This window comes from Malus sylvestris, chromosome 12 (genome assembly GCF_916048215.2).
Source record: "Malus sylvestris chromosome 12, drMalSylv7.2, whole genome shotgun sequence".
NCBI classification, from domain to species: domain Eukaryota; kingdom Viridiplantae; phylum Streptophyta; class Magnoliopsida; order Rosales; family Rosaceae; genus Malus; species Malus sylvestris.
Genome location: NC_062271.1, coordinates 12,600,824 through 12,618,003, shown reverse-complemented (window position 1 = coordinate 12,618,003; position 17,180 = coordinate 12,600,824). Strand labels below are relative to the sequence as shown.

Genomic DNA, 17,180 nt, shown 5'->3' with positions numbered 1-17,180 from the left:
AAACATCCTGTTGACCTTGCTCAATTTGTTCCTACTACATATTCCCAAGCCTCTAAGCATGCTCCTTGGAAACAAGCTATGTTAGAGGAATTTCACGCTCTGATACCATATAAGATTTATGAAATATTCTATTTCATTGAATTAATAAGGCTTTACAACTGTGTATATATATATATCTGCTAATCATAATTAGCACCTAATCAAGTATAACTAATTACACTAAGATAACTATTAGTTACACTAAGCATAACAGAAACTGTTATGATGTCCTGGAATATGTGTCAATACACATCACCACAAAAAAGAAAAAAAAATCATACACCAAAGATAAAGAAGAATAAATACTTTAGTATGAAAACAATATAATTGAAAGCTTAATTTTGTTCCTTTGAGCAATCAATAGTTCGTGGAGCAACAAGGAGAAGTTATGAGAAAGATGGAAGTATAAAGGTGAGGAGGTGCAGAGACGTGCATAAATATATAAATAGGGTATCAATCAGATCAGGGTATAATTTTAGTGCTTAAAATTCAAGGATAGATTAGGTCATTTAGAAAAATTAAAGGGGGTATTCTAGGCCTAGAAAATTTTCTTTAAACCTCCGTGTTTTTTTGATTATTTGTTTAAAAAATAATTGACTTTAAAAAGCAACCTAATTGGTGCTTTTAAAAGCTGGTCTTTTTAGGCCTAAACTTTAAAAATAAGCAGACCTCAAAATACTTACCAAACAGGTTTTGGGTGCTTCACTTTAAAGTGAAGCTGTTTTTTGGTAAAAAAAAGCAATCCCAAACGGGGCCTAAGAGCATCCTCACTAGACTCCCATTGCCACATTTGAGTACTCATTTAAAGACATAAAATTTGTTTTTGTCTCGAATATTGCATCAAATGGGATAATTCTTTTAGTAGAATCCCTAAATTTAAGAAGAATTACGTCATCAGCATTTGGAGTTCATGTCCGTGAGTCCTTTTGCACCCGCGGTTCATCAGCATTTGGAGTTCATGCTGCACAGCGACACTCAAATTGGTGGCCCAATTTTTCCACCCAAATTGTCATTGGGCTCCACCATTTCAGTCCCGTACTGTTCCTATATACGGGTACATATATCAAGTATTCGGTAGGATTCTATTACTTTAGGAACTTACTTTCCGATCTATTGAAAATTTATTTTGTTCCCTATATTTATTTTACACTCAAGTTATACAGTGGCTGTCCCTATTTAGAGACTCCACTGAAGATGTTCTAATTATCTGTTTAAAAGTCGTCATAATACATTAAGAAGAATGAGGAGAGTTCCAAATGATGACACAGTGAATTAAAGAAGACGACCCTAACCACCAGCAAGTGATCATAATTCTTTTTCAAATACTCAAAAACTTAATGGATTCTTCGAGAACCCAGTGCAACGACCCTTATCATGTTAAAAGTAAGTGTTTGAGATGAATGATACTAGGACTGCATGAAAAGTACCTGGGACTAAAGTTCTTTTTTTTTTTTTTGGAAGTATTTTGCTGCAACACACTAGGGGAGTTTTGAACTAGTCAAAATTTGGGGTGAATTGATAGAAGCTAAATCATCATCTATTGATCCAGACTCCATCTTCGTTACCCAACTCATAAATGAGACATTTGCCCAACATCAAGAGTACCACGAGGCGAAAACAAACGCTTAGCTCCCAAATCAAATGGTGTGTCAAAGTAGAGCCAATGGTCCCAAGAAATGCATCCATGAAAGTTCGAACTCAAGTTGAAAATTCAAAACTTTTGCTTGCTTTCCAGTACATTTGAATTAATTTGTAGTGAAAATAATACCTAAAAATAGCATTTTTCAAAAAATTGTCACCTTGTTTAGAACACAAAACTCAGGATTGAAGAAGGATAGGATTAGAGTTCTCCAATCCTCTCCAATCTATTCCAATCCTCTTTGAAACTCCTCTCCAACCCCTTCCAATCACGTGTGCCAAACACGGCATTAGGGTATACAGAGTTTTATATCGACTTCAGTTTCCTTGAATGAAGATTCTAACAAAGCCTCATCTCTTAACTTTTCCCCACCGTTGGCGGTATTTCCAGGACATATTAGTACAAAAGAAATATACACAGCGGGTTGACCTGAAAAACCTGAAGTCAGTTCTTTACAAATTGCCTACGCGGTGGCCAAGACAACTTAAATAGATGGAGACGGGAGAGGAAAATCACGACAAAACCAACAATCCTAGTGACTGCAGAGCTGAAGAATCACAGTAACATCCATGATCTGGTGATTCTGTCACCGCTGTGCTGTGTACCTATGACATGTGTGCATTTCTGAAAGAAGCAAAACTTTTGGTCAGGCGGATTAATATTTTTCTACTGGAGGTAGGCTGGTAGCTCAAAGTTTTCGATCAGCTTGGGGCACCACGCATTTTTGTTTCATTTTATGCCGTGAAAGAACTTATCACGAACAGGAATAACAGACTCGATGCACAACTATTGCATCATTCTTAGGCCATTACAGATTGTACACGACTAATTACCTTGAAGAAAGTGTGTGAGAACTATTTATTGCCCCCCCCCAAGGAGCACTTAAGCGCCGTGTCCGCTGATCATGCTCCTTAGTGACACGCATTGCAGAGACTTCTTTCTCCATTGCAGCTACTTCTCTCCGCATCTTTTTGCCCTCAACCTCCATTGCTTTGTTAAGTGTATCCACCTTCTTTGCCAACATCTACTTGATCTCACACCAAAAACAAATTAAAAAAAAACAAAACCGGGAAGTGGCTGCAAAATTAACTAGATATACCTACTATCTAACCTCAATCGCATCATCCTTGTCTTTGAGGGTTTGATCTTTCTCGTGGCAAGCTTTCCTCAAAGATACGACCTCTTTCTGTAACATATCATACAGTACTCCAGAAACATAATCTTCATGTTCTCTCCTGGACTGTTCACCCAAAGTTCCATTTGAGCTCTCCTCGTGTCTACCAATTACCTCATTCATCTGAGTCTGATCATTGGCACTGTTAGGCATGATATCTTTCCCAGTTGCATCTTCAAATGATCTAGTTGAAACCTTGGCTTGTTTCAATATTGCAGTGGCACTGTTGGAACGGTTGAAACCAGATTGTAAGTTTGATTTTGTCCTGTATAGATAGCCATTAGAGGACAATTGAGAAACAATATCAGATCCACCAATTGACTGGCGCCTTGAAGGCCCATTGCTTATGATTCTTCCATCTGAAGCAGCGCGTGCTTTACCCTTAGATGCTTTAAACTTATCCTCCAAAACCTTAAATCTTAATTGGTATTTTTCCTAAGAAATCAATAAAAAATAAACTATTATGAAGAGGAATAAGCACATAACAAATGAGAGTAAAAGAAATTGTAAGCACAGACCAAACTCAAACAGTTAGCATACCTTCAATTGTGCTTCTGCCTTTGCAGTACGCTGAGCTACAGCCAGCTTGTCTCTAAGTTGCTGCATTTCTCCCTACAAAAAAAAAGGGTCAAATATTTTAGACCTCAACTGAAACTAACTGTTCATTTCATTAATTGTTTTCACTTTTTCCACCATCTTTGAAGGAAAATAAACCATCTTTGTATACCAGCATGCACACACGAACATATATTATCCAGAATCCAGATTTATACGCAAGTGGACAAGAAGTCCACATTGAAAACAAAAACAAACCACCAAGACAACAGGAAAGTCCCCCTAAAAAAACAGCTATTAGAGCCATAAAACTAACGCAAAACAGCTTTCCAATCCAACCAAAGGACTGAAAATTTAAAATCTGAAGAAACCGAAGCCCAAACTATACATCCCCAAAGAGTCTTGGCTTTTTTCTCCTTTCCTGGTAATTTATGCTTCTCTATCACCATGCATTTGGTAAAAGGTCAACAATAATCATTGCAGTTCATCTATGGTATGAGATGATAATTCTATATGTTAATCCTCTTGGGTTAACAATATACATTAAAGGACTTGTATGCAAAGATGATGAGGTACATATTGAAGTCATAACATGCCTGAAAAATTTTCCTTTCTTCAAGCCATTGCTTTACGGGCATCACTTTATCACTGGAGTCTTTCCACTCATTTGCAACAACAGTGGCAACCCGATTTGCAGAGACCTTTGCACGAGCCACCTCCCGCTCCAATAGTTTTTTCTCCTCCTATGCAAGTTTGAAGGTTAGAGGAAGTTTGCATTTGTGACAAAGACTCATAACAACTACGAGGTGGTATGCAAGTACTGGAGTTCCATGAAACAGTTATTACATTCATCTCCTGCACTTTCCGCTGGTAATCACGCACAGCATTGGCTGCAGCTCCACCAGCTAAAACAGCCTCCTCAAGTTCTCGAACAGTTTGCATTAGCTTCTCAACCTCAGCTACCTTTTGCCTCTGCATTTTGTCAAGTATTTTGTTCTCCTCCTGATAATGGACAATTCCATATTATGTCAAATGGTGTCTAATGCTAGTACACACCCCTGGTACATTCCCTCTATCACACAAATTGCATGCAGTAGGAAAACTCTGAACAACATACAAACCTGGCATATTTCAATCTGTTTCATTAGCTCTTGGTTTTTGTTTTGCAGATCATCAACCAAAGATGCTTTTGCCAAAGCAATCTGAACAGTGCTCTCGGCTTCAAGCAGAGCAGCCTCCTTGGATTTAGTAAGCCGATCAAGAACTCTGTTGTCGTCCTGCAACTTGGCTACCTAAAAAAAACAATACATCAAGAAGTAAAAAGAAAATTTAACTCGTTATAATTATTATTTCATGTTAGCCGACCCCACTTAGTGGGAAAAGGCTTTGTTGTTGTTGTTGTTGTTATAATTATTATTTCATGTAAATAAATGAGTCAACAGATCCATTAACAATATAGAAACCAAACACATATTGAACAGTCTATACCTCACATGTACAAATCAAATATGGTAGCCAAAATTGACACTCAAAACTGACACAAAAACACTATATAAAGTTTTTACAACGCTATCTATCTTAAAAAGCAAAATTCAAGGGGTCATAGTATTGCAGAACGAAAGTATACCTCCTGCCTAGCAAGCTTAAGCTCTGCCTCCAGCGGAGCAATGATGGCTTCAATGGGCGGCATTTCATCATCTTTCTGTGCAGTGTGAACTCTTCGGAGTGTGGCTTCCGCTGCAAATTGTGCAGCCAAAGCTGCTTTTTTCTCATCATTTATTTTCTTAATCTCAAGATTCTGCAAATCATAGTGTACTGAGTATATCGCAAGCAGAAAAGATTTCAATGTTGGACGGTTACAGAAGAGATTACAATCAGGCAGCAAAGGAAACTACAATTATTACCTTGCTTTCCAAATGAGCTTCAGCTGCTTTAAGCTTTTCATCCACTTTGTCAAGTTCATCTGTCAACTGAAATTATTAACCAACAAAAAAATTCAGGACTCCATATATTGTTGACAGATAAAAGACTTTTTTTTTTAGTACATCGATATTTTTACACTAGGGGGAGGGGGAGTTCGGCAGCCACACGACAGATAAAAGACATAGCATCAAGTATTGACAAATAAAATTGAAAATGGTTTTTAAGAATCTTGATAACTTTCACAGATTGAAAAGCCGCCTTAAGATAAAGTTGCTGATTAAGTTTTGCTTTATGGGTATGTTAGATTTTTATTAGTTTCATTCTTGTAACTCGATTCTGGCGGACATCTAGCTCACTGTTTGTTCTAGTCTGCATCTAAAAAAAAAGAGATGATGGTCTGATGGTCTCCCATACCTAAGTAATTGTTTCCGCATAGATTGAGTAAGTCCAAAATTACTGTTTCATCATATAGAGAAGGGAACTTTAACGAAAAGCATCCGGTACTGTTCATTTTAACGAAAAACCATATTTTTACACTAAAAAGTCAGGCCCTATTTATTTTACCCTTTATTTTGTCTCATTCATACATTCTAGTATGTGTTAAGATTCCATTCTTTGGTTATGCATATTGGTCTAAAAATAAAGAATCCGATCGCTAATGCCAAAAGAAGAAAAATGTGGTGAAATTACTGATAAGTGGAAACACAAAACAAACAGAGTACCTCTTCAACCGCCTTTTCTTTAAGACGCTCTGAATTTCTCAAAGACTTGATTTCCGCCACAGCATCTCCCAACTCCCTCTCTTTATCTGCGCAATTCCATTTCCATTTTTCATTTCATCACTTTTTGGTTTTGATACAGAATTCACTCAATTATTATATACTACATGAAATGAAAATTAATAAAAAATAAGAAATATATTTTTGGGAAAATAATTATTATAGCTCTAAAATTTGAATGATCCTTTCTCCTTAGCTAGCAAATGCGGCTTTGAAATTTAACCCGGAAAAAACACAGAGCGACATTAAGAAGAATTCTCTCAATTTTTTTTCGAAAACTGAGACGAATTTTCAATTCGATGAGATAAAGATTATCATGTATTATTAAGTAGAAAGAACAATGGGAGTCCAAATTTTGCCGGAGAAAGAGTTTTTTTTTTTTTTTTTTTTTTTTTTCCGGAAAATATAGAGGAGATGGATACCGCGGAGGTCATTTTCGAGGCGGTTGAGCTCAACTCGGACTGGATCGGAGCCGTGCATGAGGGTGATGATGTCATCGACATCGGAGCCGGAACGGGAGATTCCGGCGGAGGAATTGGTCTTCTTGCGAGCCCTGAAGGAAGCGGAGGAGGTGAGTACCGGCGGCTTAGTCGGCCGGTGGTGTTCGCCGTTGCCAATGTGAGTAGCAGTGCTGGCCATTGAGATTGGGGGAGAAAAGATCTGGTGGTGCCGAGCTCACACGACGCGCCGCCCCACCCCCGAGCCCTAAATTAGAGGAACAGAAAGCTGCAGCCTGGAGAGAGTATAATTTTCTACGTCATATATTCCTCTATGGGATGACGCCTTGCAGTGTCAGTCAGTGAGAGTACAGAGAGAGAGGAGAGAGAGAGAATTAATTTTAAATAGAATGGGATTAAGGATGAAACATGGGGTTTAGGAGGGGTTTAGAGGCGAGACTAGAACAAGAGAGAGACAGATATTGGGGTGGGCATAAAAACCGCCAAACCGCAAAACCATATCGAACCGTATGAAAAAAAAACTGAAAAGAACCGTGTTGATCGGAAAAATCACTTTTGAGTCAAAAATCGAAACGAACCGTTCAAACCAACTCTGGTTTCGGTTTCAAATGAACAAGAACCGGCCGAAACCGAACTGAATCATTTTATTAATAATAAATAAATAAATTATACATATACACACATGTCATCACATAACAGGTTACAAAATTAGTGTCACCAAGTTGCAAAGCAGTGTATCTCATCCCAATTAGGGCTACCTCATATTATTTTGGAGTATCTCTCTCTTTAAACTTGCATATAAATAATTTAGTAATTAATTGTACTAATTTGTGTCTTTGATGATCTAATACTTGTAATTTGTAATTCAAAAACACCTGAATGGTCACTGGTGTTGGATTTGTTGCTATTTTGTTTAGTGATTTGTATCTTGTTATGCAATTTTTCGACCTGGGTATTTGAGATATTTTTTGTGTGGGTTACTTGATGTGGTCAGTTCATTTGGAGGCTCCCCTGTACCGAGTTGCGTGACTTCTCAACTGATCTTTCTTCATTTGCTATGTGAATGTTACTTTTGTTTTATTGTTAGAATCCGCTCTAAGTTTTGTATTCGGGTTTTATACAGCTTTGCTTATGTGGATTTCAAATAATTTAGTATTCGGAATCGTAAACCTGCAAGAACCGAATTGGAACCGGTGTAGACTGAACCGTACCGTTCTAATAATAAATTAAACGGAACCGTACCAAACCGAACCGTTGATATTTTAAGGTTCCGATTCCTGTTCCGATTTAAGGGTGGAACCGCACCGTGCCCACCCCTAGATAGAGATAGATAGTGTGTGGCGCTGGATAGACTTGTAAATTGCATCCACAATTGGTCGGAGTTTATCTAGGATTCTAAAAAATGGCCTAGGCGGGCGCCTAGGCACAAAGCGCTAGTGACTTGAGGCGTTTTCTTGCAAATCGGTTAGAAAAATCGGCTGGGCTCTAGGTGGCGCCTAGGCGGGCTAGGCAGCTTGGCGGTTTTTTATTTTTAATTTTTTTAAATTAAAAAAAAATAATCCTATCTACATTACTATATTTCCTTATTTTCCTCCTATTTTGCATTTTATGTGATTTTAAATTGTGAACTTATTGTACTTACTATATTTCCTTATTTTCCTCCTATTTTGCATTTTATGTGATTTTAAATTGTGAACTTATTGTACATGTGTCATCCTACAATACTCCTCACTATGGTTATATGGCATATATGTTTAATGTGTTTTTAAATTTTTGACTTGTTGGATACTCTTTTTGCATTTTATCATTATTTTATTATCTTATCCATGGATTTCATACAAGTATAATTTTTTGTAAGTGTCAATACGCACTTATTTACAAAATATACAAGAAATTTACCTAAATCCACATAAGTCGCCTAAGCTCTAGGAGCTAGCCTGCTGTCCAACTAGCGTCTTGCGTTTTTTAGAACCTTGAGTTTATCACATCACAATTATATGCTAGACAAATGTAGCTCCCTCTTAGTTTTTTTTTTTTTGGGATCCAACTCCTCAATTGCATAATTGATTCAAATTCAACAGTTAAATTTAAAGGAAAAGGATCCTCGCCGGATCTTTTTCCTAGGGATCCCATGATTGTGACCGTCTATCGTACATCGTGTGGTCAGAAATCATTTCAAAATTTAAAATTTAAAATTAAATATAAATAATACCTAACGAAAACTGACCGCACAATGTACGATTGATATGAGCATATTTATGCAACTTAGTTAGCTTGTTTCTTGGCATTTACTTAGTTTAATTCTAGTTATTTTAGTACTTTAAGCTATTTTCATGTGTTTGTAGGTTCAAATAACAAAGTTAGCAACAAAGTGCTATTTGGAGCATTTTTGGGCCAAGATTGGATAGTGCAAGCATGGAGACATGAGGATTGACGTTTTTGAAGATTTGAAGGCTAAAAATCAGCATGTGTGTGTGCAAGTGTGTTGACCTACAACTCCAAACATCTATCCATTACACCTATTACATCCACTCATTACCAAACACTCATCCACTACACCCATTACATCCACTCATTACCAAACATCCATCCACTACACCCATTACATACACTCATTACCAAACACTCACCCATCACACCCATTATATCCACTCATTACCACAACACTCATCACTACCACCTTAATTAGATGGTGGTCCTCTCCCTAGCCTATAAATACATCCACCCTTCACCATAACAAAGGGGAGAAGACAATCCACCCATCCACCCTTCACCATAACTCACCTATATCCATCCACCACTATAATTTACCACTCATCCATCAAACCACACTTTGTGCCGCAACAAAGAGAAGAAGGAGGACCCTTGGACGTGCTTGCCATTCAAGTTGGATTGTTGGAGCGTTTTTAGGTGTTTTCATTCTTTTGTTTTCAATGTCTAAATTTGTTTATCTTTGCTTTGTGAGTATGAGGAACTAAACCCCCGTTAGCTAGGGGGGGAATTCGAAACCATGTTCATGCTTGCAATATGATTTGATTACCTTCAGTTGTGATTTCATAAGTTGTGAATTCAATTTGTTTAACTGCTTGATTGATAACTTATTCGTGTATGTTTATTAAGAGTGCACACTTAGTTTGCATGCATGAATATGATGCTAGAGTATAAGGGAGTTTCACTTAATAGTTACAAACTTATATTCACAAGTAGTGGAGGTCGCTTATAAACAATCGCGTTAAATAAATTCTTGGCAGGAGTTTCATGCTTATCATAGTAACGAATACCTCGTCAATACTTATAATTTTCATAATGCTTAATGATCTTTGATTGTATCTTTATTGTGCTGTTCACGTAAAGAACTTTTGAAGAATGCTTGAATTGTTGTATGCGCTTTCCCATCCAATTCAATAACTTAAAGAGAACTTGAAGGTTAATATAAGTGGACTTAATTAACCTGGGGTATTGAGTTTCATGATTGATCGAAAGAACAACTGAAAATTGGTTTATGTGCAAGTATGTCATGTGTGGAGAAGAACCTCCTAGCTAGCCTTCCATCCATTCAATTTACTCAAATTCGTGCAGATTTCATTAGTTCTTTAATTTACTTGTTTTGTTTTCAAATTCGTCAAAACCAAAACCCCCTTTACTTTAAAGTGTTTTATTAGTCAAAATCTGTTTTGATTTGTGTTTTTAGGTGTCCCAAAAGTGTGTTAGAGTCCAAATCTGCCCAGTTTGTGTTTTTAGGCAGATTTGAGCGTTTTTAGCTTGTTTTGAGTCCTTTGAGTTTGTTTTAAGTTCTTTGAGTCTAGTTTAGTGTTTTTAACTTTGTTTTATGTTTTTAAGTCAGTTTAGAGGTTTTAGCAAGCTCTCCTAATTCCCGGTTTAGAACGATCTCTACTTGCATTTATACTACAATTTGACAACAAGAGGGTTTAATTTGTGTGTTAAGTTAAAATTCGCATCAAATTTTTGGCGCCGTTGCTGGGGATTAGCTTTGCTAATCCCCCGTTGTTTCTTTTTCATGTTTTTTTGTTTTAGTTACTAACTTTGTTTCTATCTTTTATTTTTACTTGTGATATTTGATTTAGTTTTGTTTCCTTTATTTTAGGGACTAGAGAAGTAAGACATGGATTTTGCTACCATTCAAGCTCAATTGGCGAAACTTACTTCTCAATTGTCACAAGAAAGTACCACAATGCAAAGTGTCCCTACATGTGGTGTGTCCTATGGGCAAGGATATCCAACTCATCAATGTTCTCAATTCACTGCGAATGAAGATGCTTGGGGTTATCAAAGCCATAGCCAATCATGGGACAACATGTTTTCCAACGCTTACAATTCGGATTGGAGAGATTATTCAGATTACATGTGTGGAGAACCGCAACAATTCCAACAAGATGGATATTGGCATCAAGAAGAGGAGTTTTATCACTGGCCATATAAACCATCACAGCCACCACAACAATCTGCCCAATTCAATTCAGGTACATCTTTGGATAATGATATGTTTAATAAGTTACTCACCTCTTTGAACCATGATGTAGAAAACCGAAACAAAGAGGTGCAAATTAAGCCAAGAAGCGGGCGAATTGGAAAAGCAATTTGGGCAGATTATGGAGTTCACGGCACAAATTCAAGAGCAAAGTGAATTCTCCAACTCAACTATTGAAAATTTGAAGGAAGATTTTGAAATCCATGATGCTATCACTTTAGGAAGTGTTATGGAGGTTGGAGGTGAACCCTAGACATCTAAACCAAGCCAAAACATGGATGAACATCTGCTGCTCAAAGAAGAGGAGAATAACAAAGCCACGGCAAGGGAAGAACCACCATTGCCGCAGCCCCATATGCCCTTTATGCCGTCCACTACAACCAAGGTAAGCCTAAATTCAAATTGCCCTAACCCCGTTTCACCAAATGTCCTTATTCCTTGTAGGATCATGCAATCTAAGGAAGAAGAATGTGAGAAAGGCATCTTCGAAACCTTTCCAAAGAATCAAGAGCAAGAAGTGGATGGGGACTGTCTAGAATTTATCAAAGAAGATACACTTGAGACGAAAATTCCCAAAGAAGTTGGATTTTATGACACGGGACAAGTCATAACTCTGAAAACACCAAATCTGGCCAAGTCCTATATCCCTGCAACCTTCAAAGATGTGGTGTTCGTAATTGAGTTTGTGTTGGAGCAAGAAAGTAAGCCATATTCTCCAACTGCGATTTTATTTTATACTAACTTGCTGATTTTAATGATTCAGGCACCTACACTAGAATTTAAACCATTGCCGGATCACGTCAAGTATCACCTTCCATTCAAGGATCAATTCCATGCTATGGGCCCTATCCAAGTTTAAAAGGAAGTTTCATCCGGCTGAAGGACGTTAAAGCTAGCGCTTCTTGGGAGGGAACCCATGTATTCAAATAAGGAAGATTTTTGAATCGCTCCACAATCAGTTTTGCGTTTCTAAAAACCTTCCATTTTATGCATTTCTATTTTGTCATGATTGTCATTTTTTATTTTTGTTGTTTATTTAATTATTTTCGGGTGTAGGTTTATTTTTGAAACATTGACAGATATGCAAGGTATTCTTACATTCATTTTCATGAAAAAAAAGGAACATTAAGCAGAAAATTACAAGAGGGAGCCTTCACAAAGGTTGCTTAGGAGAAGTCTCAGTAGTCGATGGAGCCTCAGCAGTCGGCGGAGCCCCAGAAGGAAGAGGCAGCAGAGGTTGATTATTTGGAGCTTCAGTACGCGGTACAGCCCCAGAAGACGAAGGCAAATGCTGTTGGAACAAACCCACAAACCTCTGATGATCAAGTAAAATCTGACCATCAGATTCCTGCATCTGGTCAATCTTCTTCTTCATGTTTGTAGCATAGTTATGTGCGAGCCTGTGCAACTGTTTATTCTCATGCTTGAGCCCTCTAATCTCCTGCTTGAGACTCATCACTTCAGCCGCCAATGATTCAACTTGACGGGTTCGAGCAAATAGGCGTTGGGCCATATTAGACACAGAACCTGCACACTGCACACTGAGAGCCAGAGAATCCTTAACAGCCAACTCATCAGACCATTTGGAAAGTAGTCTGTTATCTTTGGGAGTGACAAGGTTCCGGGCCACCACCGCAGTGGTCATGTCATTCTTCATCACCGAATCCCCAACGGTAAGAGGACCAGTAGGGGATATGAAGGATGGGCGCCATATGTTGTCTGGAGAAGGCAGGACTACCTCTTCACCAAGGTTCAAGTCAAAACGACGGTCGAAGGGGCCATACATTTTCAGAGGTGTTAAAGAAAGAAGAGGTCGGACAAGTCAAGGTCGTAGAAGTGCAAGAAGGGAGTTTCTACAAGCAGAAATTCAAGTATGCTTTAAACGTCCTGCGTAACTCTATAAAAATTAGCACGCGATGGGATTTCAGAGATCGAAGAGGCGAGCTCAGAAATTGAAGAGGCCAACTCAAAAATCGAAGAGGCGCTAGCTTTCTCAAAAGCTGGGCTTGCTCAGAAACCACGGGCCAATCTTCTTTTCTAGATTTGTCCGCACTTGTCACATGCAACCTCTGCACTCGACGGGATTTCAGAGATCGAAGAGGCGAGATCAGAACTTGAAGAGGCAAGCTTAGAAATCGAAGAAGCATCTGCTTTTCCAGACGTGTTAGCATCTGTCACATGCAGAGTCAGCTTTGCGGAAATCACAGGCAGTTTGTCGAAGCACCGATTCCAGATATCGAAGAGGCACTTGCTTTTCTAGATGTGTTAGCGTCTGTCACATGTACACTCAGCCTTGTGGAAATTACGGGCAATCTGTTGAAGATCTCTTGTGAAGTAGAAAACACGTGAAGTTTACTATTAAATCATCCAACAGTTGCTGACAAGGGTGAAAGAATAGTACCGGTTATTAATTCCTATAAATGTCACCCTTCACCCTCCATTGCAAGGCAGACATACATAACCCTTATTCTTCTCCGAGAATGCCTTTCCAACAAACCCTCTCAAGTCACTCAGTGTTCCTTATTCCTTGGGGTACCTCTGCAAACAACTCATCCAAAGAAAAAGTATTTCATATCATGAAGGTTGAAAGCAAGAGTATCTCATATCATGCTTTCTCCCTGTCATTCTCCTTGTCGTTGTTTTGGGACAAGGAGAAAGAGAGCAATTAGCCAGCACTTGGTATCAATCTTCTGATTTGGAATTGACTGCCTGGAACCCCTTCCTGATTGCTTACCTAGCCTTGCTCTCGAGTACTCATCTTCATCATTTTATGCTTCCTCTTCGTTTACCACATCTGCCTGGGGAACAGATAAGGGAAGTGAAAATGATACCTCGAAGCATGTGGAGACAATTTGCCAATTCATCCTCAGCTAGGGACAAGGAGAAAGAAAGCAAGAGGTGGGCACTTGGAAAGATTGAAGAAAGAAACAGACCAACACCTCTACCTCGTGCTTGCCTGCCGTGCAGAAGAAACAAGCAGAGAAGAATGCAGACTGCACAATCAAATTAACCCAGCAGAAGGAGTCTGATTTGAAACCAAGGAACTCTCATATTCCTCGCTCAGAATTCCAAACCAGTTCGAGATCAAAGCTGTGGAAAGACAATAAGATCATCTATCTCCAAAACCAGATTTGCGTTCTTAAACTCTACTCTGTCTGGTTTTTACTTTGCCATACTTGTCATGTTTATTCGTTGTTTGTTTGTTTGTTTTTTTTGTGTGAGTTTATGCTTGAAACATTGAGGACAATGTTTGATTTAAGTGTGGGGGGGGGGGGGGTAACCAAGTTGTTTTGCATGAAATTCGTAGGAGTTTATCATTCATTACTTCTAAGTGTTGTTCCTTGATGTTTTTAAGTGTTTTTAAGCTGTTTTGGAGTGTTTTAGTGTGTTTTGACATAAAAATCCAAAAATCTCATAAAAATTTGAAAAACCCAAAAAGAGTTGTTTTTGTGTGTTTGTTTGTGTCTTAGGGTACCTTCCAACACAATGATGAGGATTTGGTTTTTAATTACATGACTATTAAAGAGAGTTATAAACGTGGATGAAATTTTGATTTACTCTTTGGTGTATGCTTGGTTGTGGTTATAAATTATGAATTCACATGCAATCATAAAGGAAAAATCAGTTTTTGTAACATGCTTGAAGGAAGGAACTCAAATGAACGCTACAACCTTGTGAGACTTGAGCCTAAACGTTTATTTGGACAGTTAATAATCTGTGTACCATTGTTTTCTAATAGTCGTTGCATGATCTCATTATTCTTTGCTTGGCTGCTACTTAGAAGGCGTTTCATCATTTAGTTCCAAATGCTAGAACTCATGCCTATTTCATTCAAAGCATGCTATTGATTTGCATAACACATATTCAAGATGAAGTTGTGTAGTGACTACCAAAGCCAAATTGCCGTGCCTCTATTTCATTATGTGTTTAAGTTTAACCCCGTTGAGCCTTGTGTTGCCTATGTTCTTTGTTACCCACACTATCCTCACCTAGCCTAGATTAGGACCATCCATACCCCTGTTCTTGAAGCATAGTAAAATATAATTTAGAAGGAATTCCTTTTGTTGAACTCTTGCAGAAAAACAAGTGTGGGGGAAGTGATTCTTGTGTGTGTGTGTGTGTGTGCCAAAGTCCTTCATAAGGCACTGGTAGAAAAGGAAAAGAAAAAGAAAAATTGGATGAAAATAGAATGATAAAGAAGAAAAGAAGAAAAGTTGTGAAAAGAGTTGAAAAATTTATGAGAAAGAGCTCTAAAGTGTTGTTTGTTGAAGAAAGGGTCCAAAGCATTGAATTCGACCCTAAGTGTTGCATGAATCTTCCCTTTGTGTTTAAAAGTTGATTTTTGCATTCTAAAGTAAATTCCAAGTGTCGATTCCATTACTTTGCTTGCTATCGCTTTAAGAACGTTTATTATTCCTATCATTTCTTTGTTAGCCATTACCCCCAAGCCCTTTTACAACCCTTGACTTCAATCTTGAGTGTTGTGTGTTTCAATTTGTGGAGTTTGAAATTGATGTGAGCATATGATGTCACTGGTTCTCGCATCTAAATAGTAGCATTCCATTCATGAGATCATAGATATACATGAATTAATAATTCGAGAAATTGCTTCTTTGTTGAAAAACATATGTGAGTACTACTTTTCATGTTTACATCAATCTTCTCACATATACCTAGTATAGGGAGTGTAGTAAAAAATTCTTGTGTGAAAATAAGAGTGTATCTAGTAAGGAATTGAGGAAATTCTCTAAGGCATGTTACTATATTCAAAATGCTGTTTTAATTGATTAAATGTGAGCTAGTGAATGGTGACTATGATTAAGTATGCTCGAGGGTAAGGAATGCTTAAATCTATGTAAGTGGTGATCTTTGGCATGTCATGTTTCATTGAAAATCCCTGAGGCAAATGTTGGAAGGTTAGGTTGTGTTTTGTTTGTTTTGTTTCGTTTTATTTCTTTTGTTTTGCTCGAGGACTAGCAAAAGCTAAGTGTGGGGGAATTTGATAGGAGCATATTTATGCAACTTAGATAGCTTGTTTCTTGGCATTTACTTAGTTTAATTCTAGTTATTTTAGTACTTTAAGCTATTTTCGTGTGTTTGTAGGTTCAAATAACAAAGTTAGCAACAAAGTGCTATTTGGAGCATTTTTGGGCCAAGATTGGATAGTGCAAGCATGGAGACATGAGGATGGACGTTTTTGAAGATTTGAAGGCTAAAAATCAGCATGTGTGTGTGCAAATGTGGTGACCTACAACTCCAAACATCCATCCACTACACCCATTACATCCACTCATACCAAACATCCATCCACTACACCCATTACATCCACTCATTACCAAACACTCACCCATCACACCCATTACATCCACTCATTACCACAACACTCATCACTACCACCTTAATTAGATGGTGGTCCTCTCCCTAGCCTATAAATATATCCACCATTCACCATAACAAAGGGGAGAAGACAATCCACCCATCCACCCGTCACCATAACTCACCTATATCCATCCACCACCATAATTTACCACTCATCCATCAAACCACACTTTGTGCCGCAACAAAGAGAAGAAGGATGACCCTTGGACGTGCTTGCCATTCAAGTTGGATTGTTGGAGCGTTTTTAGGTGTTTTCATTCTTTTGTTTTCAATGTCTAAATTTGTTTATCTTTGCTTTGTGAGTATGAGGAACTAAACCCCCGTTAGCTAGGGGGGAATTCGAAACCATGTTCATGCTTGCAATATGATTTGATTACCTTCAGTTATGATTTCATAAGTTGTGAATTCAATTTGTTTAACTGCTTGATTGATAACTTATTCGTGTATGTTTATTAAGAGTGCACACTTAGTTTGCATGCATGAATATGATGCTAGAGTATAAGGGAGTTTCACTTAATAGTTACAAACTTATATTCACAAGTAGTAGAGGTTGCTTATAAACGATCGCGTTAAATAAATTCTTGGCAGGAGTTTCATGCTCATCATAGTAACGAATGCCTCGTCAATACTTATAGTTTTCATAATGCTTAATGATCTTTGATTGTATCTTTATTGTGCTGTTCAAGTAAAGAACTTTTGAAGAATGCTTGAATTGTTGTATGCATTTTCCCATCCAATTCAATAA

At 37.8% G+C, this 17,180-nt stretch overlaps 1 protein-coding gene and 1 long non-coding RNA gene across 2 annotated transcripts; one reads left to right on the top strand and one right to left on the bottom strand.

The window, feature by feature from the left end:
- Positions 1–1,784: 1,784 nt before the first annotated feature.
- LOC126594357 (microtubule-associated protein 70-2-like) lies at positions 1,785–6,959 on the bottom strand. Its single transcript, XM_050260648.1, has 11 exons — positions 6,532–6,959; positions 6,053–6,138; positions 5,312–5,377; positions 5,035–5,205; positions 4,529–4,699; positions 4,254–4,409; positions 4,004–4,150; positions 3,393–3,464; positions 2,790–3,287; positions 2,512–2,702; positions 1,785–2,302 (listed from the first exon to the last, which is right to left on the bottom strand). Exons 1-11 carry the CDS (start codon positions 6,746–6,748, stop codon positions 2,284–2,286), a joined length of 1,794 nt encoding a protein of 597 aa, XP_050116605.1. The 5' UTR covers positions 6,749–6,959; the 3' UTR covers positions 1,785–2,283.
- A 2,280-nt stretch (positions 6,960–9,239) lies between these two features.
- Positions 9,240–16,817, top strand: LOC126594066 (uncharacterized). Its single transcript, XR_007613115.1, has 2 exons — positions 9,240–9,477; positions 16,684–16,817. It is a non-coding gene; the product is annotated as an uncharacterized LOC126594066 (long non-coding RNA).
- The last annotated feature ends 363 nt before the right edge of the window (positions 16,818–17,180 follow it).